Raw genomic sequence first — 16,090 nt, 5'->3', positions numbered from 1 at the left:
CGTCCAGCGCGCCGTCATCTTGTTGTTGTTATTTGATCAAATTGGTGTCTGTGTCTAGCAGGGCCAACGACCAGCATCTCAGTTTTATCAGAATTTGAAAGCAGAAAGTTTAGTGACATACAATTTTTCACAGCAGCCAAGCAGGCCTCTAAATTAGTCATTTGAGTACGATCATCCGCCCTCATAGATACATACAGCTGAGTATCTTCCACATAGCAATAGAAATTTATTCCATGACTGCGTATAATTTGGCCAAGAGGTGAAATATAAAGACAGAAAAGTAGAGGGCCAAGAACCGAGCCCTGAGGTGTGCCACATTTAACGTCAGAGAATTTCGGTGTAATATTATTATAGCAGACACAATGTGTTCTTTTAGATACTAAGTAGGACTTAAGCCAAAAGAGAGCTAAGCCAGTGACACCAAAATTAAAAAATTTTTTTTGGGATTACCCCCCTTTTTTCTCCCCAATTGTATCCGGCCAATTACCCCACACTTCCAGCCTGTCCCGGTTGCTGCCTCACCCCCTCTGCTGATCTGGGGAGGGCTGCAGACTACCACATGCTTCCTCTGATACATGTGGAGTCGCCAGCCACTTCTTTTCACCCAACAGTAAAGAGTTTTGCCAGGAGGACGAAATGCGTGGGAGGATCACGCTATTCCCCCCAGTTCCCCCTTCCCCCCGAACAGGCGCCCTGATTGACCAGAGGAGACGCTAGTGCAGCGACCAGGACACATACCCACATCCGGCTTCCCACCCACAGACACAGCCAATTGTGTCTGTAGGGACGCCTGACCAAGCTGAAGGTAACACGGGGATTCGAACTGGCAATCCCAGTGTTGGTAGGCAACGGAATAGACCGCTACACTACCTGGATGCCTGCTGAATCAAATCTATCCATTTCCTCTGTGGATCATATATGGTTTTGAACTCTTTGTGTGTGTGTGTGTGTGTGTGTGTGTGTGTGTGTGTGTGAGTGTGTGTGCGCGCATGTGTGTGCGTGCGTGTGTGTGTGTGTGTGTGCACGCGCGTGCGTGCGTGTGTGTGAAGGAATTGCTGAGATTTAGTGGGCATGCCACCTCCATTCTATCTCCGTCATGTCAAATTATTTCTCTTCATTCTCTTTCCTGCTTCTGTATATTATAATGATAATCTTTATTTCGGACACACAGCCGGTCCATAGCATACAAGCAACAATACAATAAAAGAAAACGATACAATAAAAAAAAAACCAAAACATTTAGGCGTACATGACACCCCTACACTCCATGAGCACGCGCGCACACACGCGCGCACACACGCGTGCGCACACACACACACACAACATGTGAGGCATCCACCCACTCACCGTACAACACAATCAGTTCATACGGGCTGTCTCGCCAGTGCTTTTGAAGTCTGGATGTGAACCGATAGCAGCTTTTCGTAGGGCTGGTTTGAGCCTCTGATGCTGTTCTCGAACACATACAGGCGGCACATAAAATTATACATTAGCTGTCTTAAAAGTACATCACATGTAGGCACATCTGAGGACACAAACAACTGACTGGCTCTATGCCAACGGGGGACATGAAGCAACAACCTCATCGCTTCATTGTAAGCTACTCTGAGCCTCTGCATACTTCTCTTCCTGTAAGAAGACCAGAGATGAGCTGTATACAGAGGTGTTACGTAAGCTCTAAACAGTGAACACTTGACATCAACAGAGCACATAGAGAACTTCCGAAGCAACACATTAGCCAGGGCATAGATTTTACAGCATTGTCGGTATATATCTCTGTCATCCGTCAGATCATTAGAGAGGGCATGTCCAAGACATTTTATTTCCTTGCATGTATTGAGAGGACAATCTGATAACTGAAACACAGGAAAATTTGATGTCCTGTCCTCTCTAGTTCTTACAATCATGACATTACTTTCTTTGGCGTTATATTTAATGTCATGTTCTTCGCTTCAGTAGCTGCTGAAGTCCAGCACTAAATGGGCTAACTAAAACTAAATCATCAGCATACATGAGGTGATTGATGACAGAGCCACCCACAAGAGAGCCCGTGTTACACCCATTCAGCTGTCTTGACAGGTCATCCATATACACGTTGAACAAAAAAGGAAACAAAATTCCACCTTGGCGAACCCCATTGCCTACATGGAATGGGGCAGACACATCATTGTCTCATTTAATCTGAAACGTCTGATGAGCATACCAGAAGACAAGAATTCTGACTATATAATTTGGAACACCTCTAGCCAGCAATTTCATGAATAATTTCTCATGGTTAACCCTGTCAAATGCCTTGGAATCATCAATAAAACACAGAAATACAGTAGAATTTTGGCTTCTATATTTGGCCACTATCTCCTTTAGAGCATAAATGCATAAATCAGTCCTTTAGAGCATAACTGACCGCCTGGGAATACCTGGGAATACCCAAATTATGTTACGGACTAGTCGGGTCTAGGGGTTAAGGGTTAAACACGCAGTACTAGTCCTAACCTGGAGTGTGTAGAAAAGATGGAAACGAGGGAAAAAACAAGAAGAAGGACTGATTTCCAAGACGAGAGAAATAGCAGAGGTTTTATGCATTTATGCTCTAAAGGATTGATTTATGCATTTATGCATAAATCAGTTATTCTCCATCACTCTTACCTCATTGCAATATCACTCACTCACTCACTCACTCACTCACTCACTCACTGACACTCCTCTCTGTGTCTTTCTTTCTTCCTTCCTCATTCCCATTGCAATGAATGACACAAAACACATTATATCGGCCTGTTAGCGTTGCTTCCTGTTCACACTTTCTGTTCCTTTCTCTCCAATGAGCAAGAGTGAACTGGGGACTGTGTTGCACATGACACAAGTGTGTGTGTTTGTTGGTGTGAGGGTTGTGTCAATGAATTTGTTCATTTAAATGTTTTGCCATGACAGAAGGGTCTGGCTGTACTCAGTTTATAGATGTGTAACTCACCACTCAGCTAGTGTTTTTGTGCTAATTTTTTACTCTGATGTGCAGGCTACGAACATGTATAACATACAGTCCCTCTTGGCAATACAGCCTTTTTAAGTGCATAGAATCTTTTTTGGTTGATGGTAGTAGCGGACACTTCTGTAGGTGTGGTGAGTCAACTTATAAAAGTATGCATTTCTGTTTGCCTGTTCCTTCTACTCTGCAGGTGTACTTGTGTGTAGATGTGTGACAGCGGAGCGTGTGAGGACAAGCCCCCCGCCCCCCCTGTCAGGATGAGCAGCCAAGGAGGAGGAGCCAAGGACCCTCAGTCTGCCAATCATAACTCTAGGCCTCTGCCCTCTGTACCAGAAGAGAGGAAGTCCCGGAACAAGATCATCTCCATTTTTGCCTCTGAAAAAGGTGTGTGTGTGGGGGAGATTATGACAGAATGAGAGAAAGGGTATGAGAGAGTCACATACACCCATCTGTGCCCACACATACACACACACACACACGCACCAGTATTTCCCCTTGATTTTTTATATATTTTTTTGTGATGGGGTGGAAGGCTGCCCAAAGCTACTGGTGCCGTTACTCAGGTGTTGTTGGGAATGACTTGTTTATTAACATTTTTATTTTTTAAATTCCCCTTGGCAGGCCAGTAGGTTACTTTAGCAGGGGTGGCCTACCATGTGAAAACAATGGTAGAGGAAACACTGCATGCACACACGCATGTACACACACACACACACACACACACACACACAGTACATATAGACATGCATATCAGCCTACATGTGAACACTAACTAAAACAACAGTATTGGATGACATACTAGTTTCAGTCCCTTGTCAACCCTTTAATTCAATTCAATTCAATAATGCTTTATTGGCATGACTGCATTCATTACAATGTTGCCAAAACAGGTGACAGTGAAATAGGTTAATAGAGTATTAAACAAAACAAAAAAAAGATAAATAAAATAAACTAAAATAAATGGAAAAAGGAATAGGTGGAATAGGTAGAAATATATAATAGTATTGGAACAGTAACTGACAGTAATTGGAACAGTAATTGACAGTATTTTGGTCACTAACTGACCGTTAGGCTACAGCATTCTGACACATTATGCTGCAAGATGTGTCCTTTGGTCCTCTCCTAAAATAAGTGGCCATTGCTCTTTCTCATCCGGGAGTAGAAAATTTGGAATCTGGTTTTCGAATTTCTCCTGGTATTTCTCTCTTATGTTTTGGAATTTCTCACAATTTAGGAGGAAGTGCATCTCTGTCTCGACCTCTCCTGCCGTAGAGTGACCACATATTCTTTGCTCTTTTGGTAGCCAACATTTTTTGTGTCTGCCCTTTTCAATGGCTAGACTGTGGTCACTTAGCCTGTACTTGGTAAGGATGGGTCTCTGCTTACTGTCTCTGACAGTGAAGAGATAGTTGGCCAGTTTTTATTCTGTTTTTAGGGCCCGATAACATTCTAATTTGTGTGGTAATTTGGTTTCTGTGGGCCAGTGTTCCAAATATGAGTTTTTGCATTGTTTGATGATTTGGTTTACTGTAATCTGTGGTTGGTTAGCAGTGCTAGTCTGAAACTCATCTATGTTAGTGCTTACGGGGTTAGTTCGTTTCAGAACCAGCTGACTAAGGAGACTCTTTTTGGGGCTTAGCTCTTGGATTTGGAATGCTTTAAATTACAATGTGTCATGGGGACTTGATTCAAGGTGTATCCAGAATTTAAGTGATCTTTTTTAGATATTTTTTTATCAATTGTTACCTTTTACCTCCAGGAGGTAGGAAGAAGGACCGTGACAAGGACAGGCCTGAGATCTCCTCCCCCTCAGACTTTGAACACACCATCCATGTGGGCTTTGATGCTGTCACCGGAGAGTTCACTGTAATTATATGACCTTAACTCCGTGTGCTTGTGTGTGTATGTATGTGTGTGTGTGTGTGTGTGTGTGTGTGTGTGTGTGTGTGTGTGTGTGTGTGTGTTTGTCATTTTTTAGCTGTGTCTAATGTTTGAATCAATGTAATGTAAAACTGTATTTATGTGCTTTGCATATGTATTTTCACTGTCTATACTATACTGCTATACTATGCTATATTACTCTGTTTTAGTCACTCCGCATTAATCATGTGTGTGTGTGTGTGTGTGTGTGTGTGTGTGTGCGCGCGTGCGTGCGTGCATGTGTGCGTGTTGTGTGTCCAGGGCATGCCGGAGCAGTGGGCCCGTCTCCTTCAGACCTCCAACATCAGTAAATCAGAACAGAAACAGAATCCTCAAGCTGTTCTAGACATTCTCAAGTTCTACGATTCTACCAGCGGAAAACAGAAATACCTCAGTTTTTCTGCCTCAGGTCAGTTTTCAAGTCCGCCTTCAACTCCATCTTTCAAATTTAAAATTCAGCCCACCATTCTTTACCCTAGCCTTGGGTTCATATTCTATCCCACAACCACCCACAAGCACTCTCACATATCAAGTACACATATTCTATTCTGTGTCTGTGTGGGTTTCCTCCGGGTGCTCCAGTTTCCTCCGACAGTCCAAAGACATGTAGGTCAGGTGAATCGGCCATTTTAAATTGTCCCTAGGTGTGAATGTGTCGGCCCTGTGATGGACTGGTGGCCTGTCCAGGGTGTTTCCCCGCCTGCCACCCAATGACTGCTGGGATAGGCTCCAGCATCCTTGTGACTCCGATTAGGATAAGCGGCTTGTGGTCCTCGGTGGTGTAGCAGTCTAAGCATCGGCTTTGCATCGATGCAGTTGCCCACTGGGGACTGGGGTTCACGCCTCGGTCTCGTTAGCTCAGACTATGACCAGACTCGAGGAAGCAGCAGTAATTGGCAACGCTGTCCTCGGGAGGGGGGCAGAGTCGGCTTGTGTTCATCACATGAATGCGTCTCTGTATGTCGGAAAAAGCAGTGGTTCGGCCTGGATTTGCCTTGTCACGAAAGTGGCGAGGCGTCTCCTTCGAAACTGCTGGCCGGAGAGATGCAGTTGGTGAACGCATGCAGTACGAGGGTGGGTGTTTGAAATAAAATAGGGCTCAATTGGCCATTAAATTGGGAAAAATCAGAAATAAAAAAAAAAGGATAAGCAGCTTGAATAATGAATGAATGAATATTCTACTAGGCCCTTGCCCTGACGAGGGTTTGCATTTACTTGCTACTTGCGTGCGCACACACACACACACATGCACGCACACAAACCCTCTTGCTCTCTAGTCTTCAGTAAAGGTAAATGCTCATCTCACTTTCCCACTCTTAACTTTGTCTCATGTTAAGGGTCTTTCATTTCTATGTACTAGATTAGAAGGAAGTGTGATTAATTTATATACTAGTGGCATATCAAAAACCAGACTGTTGCATCTGTAGTGGAGTCACCTTTCTTTCTCCTTACAGTTTTGTTTTCTTTCTTTTTCAGACAAAAACCCACAGTCGGTGAGTGCTTCCACTTTGTCTTCTTGCTGTGTGGATAGACGTCATTGCTTATTCAAGTATAACTGAATACGATGAGCTTGTGTTCTCGGTGTGACATGGAGTGAATTATCTCTGTACATGTACTCAATGTTGCAGCCTGGCAAGCAGGGTACAGAGGCGCCATCAGGTGGCAAAGACGGTGATGACGACGATGACGATGAAGCCCCACCTCCGATTGTGGCGCCGAGACCGGAGCACACAAAATCAGTGAGTCACTGTCACAATCAGTATTTTGGCCATTTTAAAAAAAAGCGCTAAACATATTACATACTAGTTTCTGTAATTGTGTTAGAAATTAGAGGAATTGGTTGAAAGGCATCTTTTTTGCAACAATATTTACTCAAAACGGAAAAAGAAAGCTGTAAGGGAGAGGGGCGTTTGTGTGACCATGCTGGTACCATTTCCTGTGTTGTGTCAGGTGTACACAAGGTCAGTGATCGAGCCGCTCCCCGCTCTGGAGGTAGACGCAGCCTCCAAGGCAGCAGACAGACAGAAGAAGAAGGGAGGCAAGATGACTGACGAGGAAATCATGGACAAACTCCGTATGTCAAACTAAGACGCTCGCACTAATGACACACATAAATACATGCCCCACGCACCCAAAAGCAAAACTGAATCTAGTTTTGCATCAACAGTGTTTACTTAGCTTTTTCTTTTTTTTTTTCCCCAAATTTTTTCAGGAACCATTGTCAGTATTGGAGATCCTAAGAAGAAATATACACGCTATGAGAAGATTGGCCAGGGGTGAGTCAATATGCACGCTGATGTGAAGATAAAAACACTTGGCATGAGGGTAGTTGGGGCGGGCTGCCAAGTGGTGCTGAACACAAAGTAGGAAAACGATCAACAAAAAACACCCATTAATGTGTCCTCCTCCCATCTCTGGCATTCTTTCTCAGGGCATCTGGTACAGTATATACAGCCATAGATGTTGCAACAGGTCAAGAGGTGAGATTACAGCACAATGGATCGTTCAATATATCTACTACTACTACTTTCGGCTGCTCCCATTAGAGGTCGCCACAGCGGATCATCTGTTTTCAGTTCTTCCTATCCTTTGCATCTTCCTCTGTCACACCAGCCACCTGCATGTCCTCTCTCACCACATCCATAAACCTCCTCTTTGGCCTTCCTCTTTTACTCTTTCCTGGCAGCTCCATATTAAGCATCCTTCTCTCAATATACCTAGCATCTCTCCTCCACACATGTCCAAACCATCTCAATCTTTCTTCTCTTACTTTGTCTTCAAACCGTCCAACCTGAGCGGTCCCTCTAATATACTCATTCCTAATAATCCTGTCCGTCTTGATCACTCCCAGTGAAAATCTTAGCATCTTCAACTCCTCTACCTCCAGCCCCGTCTCCTGTCTTTTCATCAGTGCCACCATCTCCAAACCATACAACATAGCTGGTCTCATAACCGTCTTGTGAACCTTCCCTTTAACTCTTGCTGGTACCCTTCTGTCACAAAGCACTCTTGACACTGTTCTCCACCCACACCACCCTGCCTGCACTCTCTTCTTTACCGCTCTTATGCACTCCCCGTTACTTTGGACGGTTGACCCCAAGTATTTGAACTCGTACGCCTTCATCACCTCTACTCCTTGCGTCCTCACCATTCCATTGTCCTCCCTCTCATTCACACATATGTATTCCTTGCTCCTACTGACTTTCATTCCTCTTCTCTCCAGTGCATACCTCCACCTCTCCAGGCTCTTCTCAAACTGCTCCATACTCTCGCTACAGATCAGTGTCATCCGTTGTTCAATATATAAACAAAGAAATTCATACCAATGTCATTTGCACTTGAAAGATTGCCTTTAGAGGATGCATAAGGTGAGGGTAAGCTATAAAAACATTGAAAATCATGCTCATCTCTTATAGATTTAAATTCAAAACTTAAAGCTTTGTTTGCAAGCCATTCCATTATTCTACATATTTGTTTGCCTTCGCTGTTAAAAGACAGCAAAACTGAAAAGTGACAATTTTGTCCTGGTTTCAGGGAGATGGGTAGCATTGCTAGTGAGTTGGCCTCAAATAGCCTAACTGTCTGCGTGCAAATGGCATTTATTTACTTGATGCTTTGTCGTGCAGGTGGCCATTAAGCAGATCAACTTGCAGAAACAGCCCAAGAAAGAGCTGATTATTAATGAAATCCTGGTCATGAAGGAGTTGAAGAACCCCAATATTGTCAACTTCTTAGATAGGTAACAAGAACACACACATACAACCCCCCCACGCACACACACACACACACTAATGGAACATACCCCACATAAAAAGACTACTTTCTGAATCTTAGCGTTTGTGTGTATGTCTGTGTCTGTGTGTCTCTATGTTTATGTTTGTGTTTGTTTTTGGGTTCATGCATTTGTGGACGTGTGTTTGTGTACACGTGTTAGTTTCCTTGTAGGAGATGAGCTTTTTGTGGTGATGGAGTACCTGGCCGGTGGCTCTCTGACTGATGTTGTGACAGAGACCTGCATGGACGAGGCTCAGATTGCTGCCGTCTGCCGAGAGGTATGGTGGGAAAAAGAAAAATGGTGAAGGAAAAGAGAATAACGAAGAGTTAGAGCAGAGAAAGTGAAGAGAAGAAGAATATGAGAAGAGGGTGAAGTGATGCAGGGGTTCTAGACTTCATCAAATGGGACCTCCGAATCGCCTCGTTTTCCTTTATGACAGCTTGTTAATTAAATACATTTTTTTGTGTCAGGTATTCCAGCCATCTAATCCTCCCACAGTCCAAAGACATGTAGGTCAGGTGAATCGGCCATACTAAATTGTCCCCAGGTGTGAATGTGTATGTGTGTGTGTGTCGGCCCTGTGATGGACTGGCAGCCCGTCCAGGGTGTCTCCCTGCCTGCCACCCAATGACTGCTGGGATAGGCTCCAGTATCCCCACGATCCTGAGAGCAGGTTAAGTGGTTTGGATAATGAATGAATGAACTATAGAAAAGCCTAAATAACAGATTAGACCATGCAATGAATTGATACTACAAAGGTCCAATAAAAACAACACAAAATAATTCACTGAGTTCTTCCCCTACTCACTTTAGCGATAACGTTGACATTTTTTTTCTTTGTAAGTGTTTACACAGTATTTGGTTACCTTGTATTTTTAACCTGCTGCCTTCTCATTTACCAGTGTCTGCAGGCTCTGCAGTTCCTCCATGCCAACCAGGTGATCCACAGAGACATCAAGAGTGACAATGTGCTGCTTGGGATGGATGGATCAGTCAAACTCAGTGAGGGGCACACAAACACAAAGACACCAGACACACCGTCTTACGTAGACACACATACACACACCTACCCAAGCTGTGGTTGTTAAACTTGTTTCAGTGTGACTTCTATTATTGTCCCAACCAGGAAAAACTGGGTGACGGGTATACATAGTGAAACAAACTAAAAGTTGTTTGCAAATGGTTTTTCTTATGTTTAAAACTAGATAAGTTGTCAAGTGGTCAGGTTTGCATTATGATCAGAAGTCTACGTATTGTCGATGCATTCAAGCCGCAGTTGTGCATCCCAAGTAAGGAAAACAAGTATTATGGACCTGCTCGACATTGGGGACAAATGGGTCCATCAAAACCATGCACTCGGTGAATTCGTATTCTCTTTTCAGAGAAAGCTGACATTCTGTAATTATAACTTTGAAGGTCTGAATGCAGCAATTCAAAGTTCACCTCTGGTGTAACTCCACACATGTGGCTAACACAGTCAGTTACACAGGTATCCCTGTTTGCAGATTCTACGTGCTCAAACTGCATCCCACCTGCCCCAACGTAATATCAGTATGGATAGAGAGATAAAGTGGAATTGGCAGTATGAAAACGCATAGAGACATATATAAAAGAGTACAGCCATTTTCAGGTCAAATGCAAAGGTGCACTAGTTTGAGCTCATAAACCATGATGTGAAATTGCTCAAAGTGTAACTATAGCCATAGTATGAGTCAAGTCAGTTTTATTTGTATAGCCCAAATATCACAAATTACAAATTTGCCTCAAGGGGCTTTACAGCAACACAACATCCTCTCCTTAGACCCTCGCATCGGATAAGGAACAACTCCCTAAAAAAACAAAAACAAAAAAAAACAACCCTTTAACAGGTAGAAAAAATAGGAAGAAACCTCAGGGAGAGCAACAGAGGAGAGATCTCTCTCCCAAGATGGACAACGTGCAATGGATGTTGTGTGTACACAATTTACAGAATACAACATTGAAAGAGGATAACAGAATTATAATGGAATTATAAGATATATGAAGAATATGATGAGGAGGATGCCAAGCAGTGTCCAGATGCCACTGGAACAGCCCAGGACCCAAGGCACGGGTCCTGGGCTGTATAGACATGTACTATACAGGACTAAGATCCCTCTTTTTCCACAGCACAGTTACTCTAGCTATGAGTATAGTGCTTCATTAGCAAAGTATTGTTTAACTAGTAGCATTTTCACCAGTTTTAGTGGTTTTAAGGGTTTGACAAAATTCAGATTGCAATTCTCCAGCAGTGCATCTTCATTATTGCTCTCCAATTAGTGGCCGCAGCCCAACGATTCTCTCTCTCTCTCATTCATTCTCATTCTCTCTTCCTCTCACTCACTCACTCTCTCTCTCTCTCTCTCTCCCCCGTCTTCAGCTGACTTCGGCTTCTGTGCCCAGATCACCCCAGAGCAGAGCAAACGCAGCACCATGGTGGGGACTCCATATTGGATGGCTCCTGAGGTGGTGACCAGGAAGGCCTACGGTCCCAAAGTGGACATTTGGTCGCTGGGCATCATGGCCATAGAGATGGTGGAGGGAGAGCCTCCATACCTGAATGAGAATCCTCTCAGGGTGAGTGTGTTGATGGCATCGAGATGGGCCTCTCTCAGTATTTAAATGTCGGTTTAATTGATAGTATTGCAATGTGTGGGGAAAGTAAGCAGGGACCCATTTTCCTGAACTTTTAATGAAAGCCCAGTAACCCACTTTACAAATTATATTTGCACACTCATATTAAGCTGACATCCCTTTTGCTTTACTTGAGCCAAAGTGAGTCATATGAGGCCACATGAAACAGCAGCTTTTCTGCAACAGCACTCTTTCTGATTAAAAAAAGGAGAAATTTTTACTGATGCTGGTGGTTGTGGGTAACTACAGTGAACTTATTTTGGTGCGTACAGTTTAACTCAGCAGTTTCTTAAGTATTTCATCACTGTTGGGATGCATTTCTTTCCAGATGCTGCCATTGTTAAAATTCCTTGTGTTTGTAGGCATACTTGCTTCAGTTCCTCTAGGTGACAGATTGAGTGGGGAAACCATACTATAGCAATAGTTCACATGTTTGAATCCCCCTTGTCAGCAAACATCTGACCTTATCTTGAGCAAGACATGGAAAAGGCACTATTGTATTGCTGACACTTGGCTCTGATCTCCCTGCCCAAGGGTTCAACCACTAACAGCAATCAAATAATTTCCCTCTCAAGGATTGAAAAAATTATCCTAAAGAAGGTTTTGAAAAAAATTAATTTTGCCTTCTTTTTAGCCGTTGCAGGACACAAAAGCCCCATTCACATTTGCGTCTTTGGGCTCGACAACCCAAGTTATTATCTGGAGTCGCTCACGTTCTGTGTCCATACACACACACATATTCAGAAAATCAAGAAGGCTAGCATGTATGAAAGAGTGACAGGACCTCACTACTGTATTTACAATGTTGTCAGTAAGTTTGTCATAGCGCAATATTTGCTCTGAACCTAAATCTCGCATTTTGAGTGTCGCTCAGGTGTAAATGTGATCCCCAGTGTCACCAAATCTGGAGGCAACCCTTCAAGTTGTGTTTATTTCTGCCAAGAGAAGCCAGAGAAGTTGAACTGAAATCTGCCCCCCCTCCCCACCATTGTTTCAAAGGGGAATGACATGACCAGGGAATGTTGTGACATTGATTACTGTGCGTCAACTCCCGTTCCCATCCGTACACGCACAGCAAAGCTCATTTGCATAAGGAACTGGAGTCAGTCTCAACCCCTCTGCAGCAGGACTCTTTACTGCAGGTTGTCTTTCCAGTTAATAACCGTAATGAGACTGAGCACTAAAAGAGGGGCGAGAATCGTTAGCTCTAGTGTGAACGAGGCCTAACACATTTGGCAACAAGTTATTTTAAGAGGTACAATATGTGAGTTTTGATCTGACCTGCTCGTCCATTTAGAGAGAATTGTCTCTCATTAGCTGTGGCAAAATTGGTGAAGTGAGGAGACAGAATGGAGGCCTGCTGCAATAGCCGCGGCTGAATAGGAACGAAATTGCGCCACAGAATCACTACAAGGGTGTTTGTTATCGTTTGGATTGTACTGTTTTCCTTACCCTACGGCTGTGTTGTTCTTAGGCATTGTATCTGATTGCCACAAATGGGACCCCAGAGCTACAGAGTCCGGAGAAGCTGTCTCCTGTCTTCAGATCCTTCCTTTCTCGCTGTTTAGAGATGGATGTGGAGAAAAGAGGAAGTGGCAGAGAACTGTTGCAGGTACAGTATAGCAGGATTACACAGTCTTACCACAAGCACATGATGTCGAGCACACACATATACTCAGAATTACAATAATAACACAATAATAACACAGCTACTTTTGAAATACCTCTTAACATTAAGGCTAGGCAGTTATATTTATATGGCTGAGAGAGGAATTTTAGAATAGTTGATCTTGGAAATTCAGATACTCTGCAACTATTGACTATTATGTTATACTATATGTTAAATCTTTCAATGCTCTGTTCCTGCAGCATCCATTCCTGGAGTTGGCTAAGCCTCTTTCCAGCCTCACACCGCTCATCCTGGCAGCCAAGGAGGCCATGAAAAGCAACCGCTAAATGCTAGCTTTCAGTGGTTTGATAGCCAACTCCATTGACTCCTGTAACAGCCAGCATTTTCTCCTGCCCTGCGTACTATAGCCATTAGCAACATGCCAATGGTTCACTGTGTCTCTTAACATGGTTACTGACACTTATTCAAATATGCAAGCATCTCACCCCAGTTCCCAGCTTCTCTACTGTTTTTCTACTTTTCTTTTTTATCTATGTGCCTTTCCATTTTGTGCCTGGCCAGTCAGGTGTCATGTCTTGTTTTTCAGTCATATGCAGTTAACTTCCCTAATTTGCCCCGTCCTATTAGCGTTTGACAATCCTAACACAAGGATGTGAATATTTTTTGACATAAAATTATCATTAATAGCAAATGGCAGATTAAAATGTACCTACGTATCTGTGCTTTTGGTCACACCTATGCACTACCATTTTATTTCAGTGGCTCTTGTGCTCTGTGCCAGTGGACTGTTGCAAAGTCAATTGAGCTCTAATGCACATTTATCATCCAGACACACGTCTTGAGTTATAGGCAGAAATGTGCAATTCAAACACATTCGAGCACGCTTGATGATTTGGCTATGGAAATTGTCTTTAAGTTTGAATAGCCAAACATAACTGAATGCCCTGGGGCAAAACTACAAATTTTTTCACTATGATTTTTATGTTTTTTGCTGTGCCCTCAATCATATTAAGTTTATGTTTGTGCGAATGCGTGAACACACATTTTGGACCACATGAAATTGTTTGCCTGATTATATGTTCTGTTTTTGTTTTTGTTTTTTTGTTTTTTTAAATGCAAAACTGGAGGAAGATTTGTCATTGTTCTGTATATGATGAACTTTCATTGGCTAAGTCCAATTTAATCTTTATTTTTTACCAGCTTTTAATAAGTATGTACGTATATCATTGTCTTATCCTTTTAACATGACAAAGAACCACATGCTGAATTATTTTCGACCACATTTCCATCTTTTGTGCACCAATTCAACCTCACCGAGTTGTTGTCACAGTTAGCCAAATTCCTTGCCGTTGCTCAACAGGTTGAATTTGTTGTCATAAGCCTGTCATGCAAACCAGACCAGCCTCAATCAAATATATTTGTAAAAAATTGTTTTCATTTGTTTTGAACCTCTTGGAGAAAAGGAACAAATGGGTGGCAAATAGGACAATGCTTTGAATGCGCGAATGTCCAGACAATCAGCTAAAAATTATTTAAAAGCAATTTACATTTGCTTTTCAGGCGTTAATTTATCTGCTTGGAATTCTTTGAGTGGGCCGGCAGCGAGAGTCGTGTTCGCTGAGCAGAGAGGAGCATTTGTGACTGGTCTAGAAAATCAGCTGGTCGTTTATGTACATTCGACATTCATGTTTTGAAAATCTGCAAGTACACAACTTCAATCACAGAGTAAAATATCACGTTGTTGTGTGACTTTTGACTTGCCCAATCAGAGCGCACACATCCCACTTAAAATATTTGTATAATGATGACGGACACAAGAAACTGTTTTTGTTGTTGTTGTTTTTTTTACATGAAATTAAGTTTTATAGATGACCCAAAGACTTAAATCACAGTCTTTAAATTATTATTGAAAATGAATTTGAACCAGTTCAATGATCTCTCCTCTATAGAAATGTCTTCTTAGTTGTAACTTGATTTATTGACACAGGGGCGCGCTGTTGAGACGCATTCAGCCCCCTTACATTTTTCGTACACAATGGACACAGGTGTGTTTGCATGGATATTTGAAGAAGTGCTATGCCTCCGTGCAAATTGTGCATGTTAAAAGTGCCATGGCTTGATGCAAGCCTGGTCTCTGTACTTACAACCAAAATTGTTATTATAATTATTATTATTGTTGTTTTTATGGTCCAACTTCATTCATGTCAAAGTGCATAAACACTAACGATGAAATTTCATGGCTTCCACTGCTGACCCTGCTAGGAGTTTATGTAATAGGATGAGGTGTATTTGATGTATTTGTGGCAATTACTTAGACATGTTTAACTTACATGCCAACAGAAACTGTAACCAGCACATAGTGTAGTGGGTAGTGTAGCAGTCTATTCCGTTGCCTATCAACACGGGGATTGCCGGTTCGAATCCCTGTGTTGCCTCTGGCTTGGTCGGGTGTCCCCACAGACACAATGGCCGTGTCTGCTGGTGGGAAGCCGGATGTGGGTATGTGTCCCGGTCACTGCACTAGCGCTTCTTCTGGTCAGTCTGGGCGCCTGTTCGGGGGGGAGGGGGAATAACGTGATCCTCCCACGCGCTACGTCCCCCTGGCGAAACTCCTCACTGTCAGGTGAAAAGCGACTGGCAGCGCTACATGTATCGGAGGAGGAATGTGGTCGTCTGCAGCCCTCCCCAGATCGGCAGAGGGGGTGGAGCAGCGACCGGGACGACTTGGAAGAGTGGGGTAATTGGCCAGGTACAATTGGGGAAAAAAAGGGGGGGTTCATTATGAAACCTAAATATTATATATTTATTTACTTAGAGCAGTACGTAAAACTTCCCTCAGTCAGACTACTTGGGAACTTCTGTCAAAGAAACTGCTCTGACCCAGTGTCATGCAGAAGCTCCATCCCCACTCAAGCAGGTAGTGAAACTGAGAGTTGTACACGTGTAAAGTAGTGTGTTGTCCCTGTAAGAATAGAAAACATCCCAGATGTGGGCCCAGATGTTAAACCATCTCCAGTGAGGCTCCATCTGAAACTTATCATGCACTGATGTAAGAGAGAAAAAAGCATAGCAGGTGTGACACAATTGCATGACAAATTTATTCTAATTTTATTGACATGGTGTTTATTTG

At 43.0% G+C, this 16,090-nt stretch overlaps 1 protein-coding gene across 2 annotated transcripts in view; it reads left to right on the top strand.

Annotated features, from left to right (window-relative positions):
- LOC130126847 (serine/threonine-protein kinase PAK 2-like) overlaps positions 1-15,208 on the top strand; it is a 28,553-nt gene extending 13,345 nt beyond the window's left edge. The window contains exons 2-15 of one of the 2 annotated variants that reach the window (XM_056296490.1): positions 3,174-3,367; positions 4,743-4,849; positions 5,165-5,312; positions 6,380-6,396; positions 6,532-6,642; positions 6,854-6,977; positions 7,116-7,179; positions 7,335-7,383; positions 8,530-8,642; positions 8,838-8,955; positions 9,581-9,680; positions 11,077-11,273; positions 12,805-12,942; positions 13,200-15,208. In XM_056296490.1, the coding sequence (XP_056152465.1) occupies positions 3,190-3,367; positions 4,743-4,849; positions 5,165-5,312; positions 6,380-6,396; positions 6,532-6,642; positions 6,854-6,977; positions 7,116-7,179; positions 7,335-7,383; positions 8,530-8,642; positions 8,838-8,955; positions 9,581-9,680; positions 11,077-11,273; positions 12,805-12,942; positions 13,200-13,286 (1,551 nt within the window). In that variant the 5' untranslated portion in view covers positions 3,174-3,189 and the 3' untranslated portion in view covers positions 13,287-15,208. The remainder of the gene's footprint in view (positions 1-3,173; positions 3,368-4,742; positions 4,850-5,164; positions 5,313-6,379; positions 6,397-6,531; positions 6,643-6,853; positions 6,978-7,115; positions 7,180-7,334; positions 7,384-8,529; positions 8,643-8,837; positions 8,956-9,580; positions 9,681-11,076; positions 11,274-12,804; positions 12,943-13,199) is intronic. The other variant, XM_056296489.1, reaches the window with a different exon arrangement.
- The last annotated feature ends 882 nt before the right edge of the window (positions 15,209-16,090 follow it).

The sequence above is a fragment of the Lampris incognitus genome, chromosome 16 (genome assembly GCF_029633865.1).
Source record: "Lampris incognitus isolate fLamInc1 chromosome 16, fLamInc1.hap2, whole genome shotgun sequence".
Classification (NCBI taxonomy): Eukaryota; Metazoa; Chordata; class Actinopteri; order Lampriformes; family Lampridae; genus Lampris; species Lampris incognitus.
This window is presented reverse-complemented; position numbering and strand designations above follow the sequence as displayed.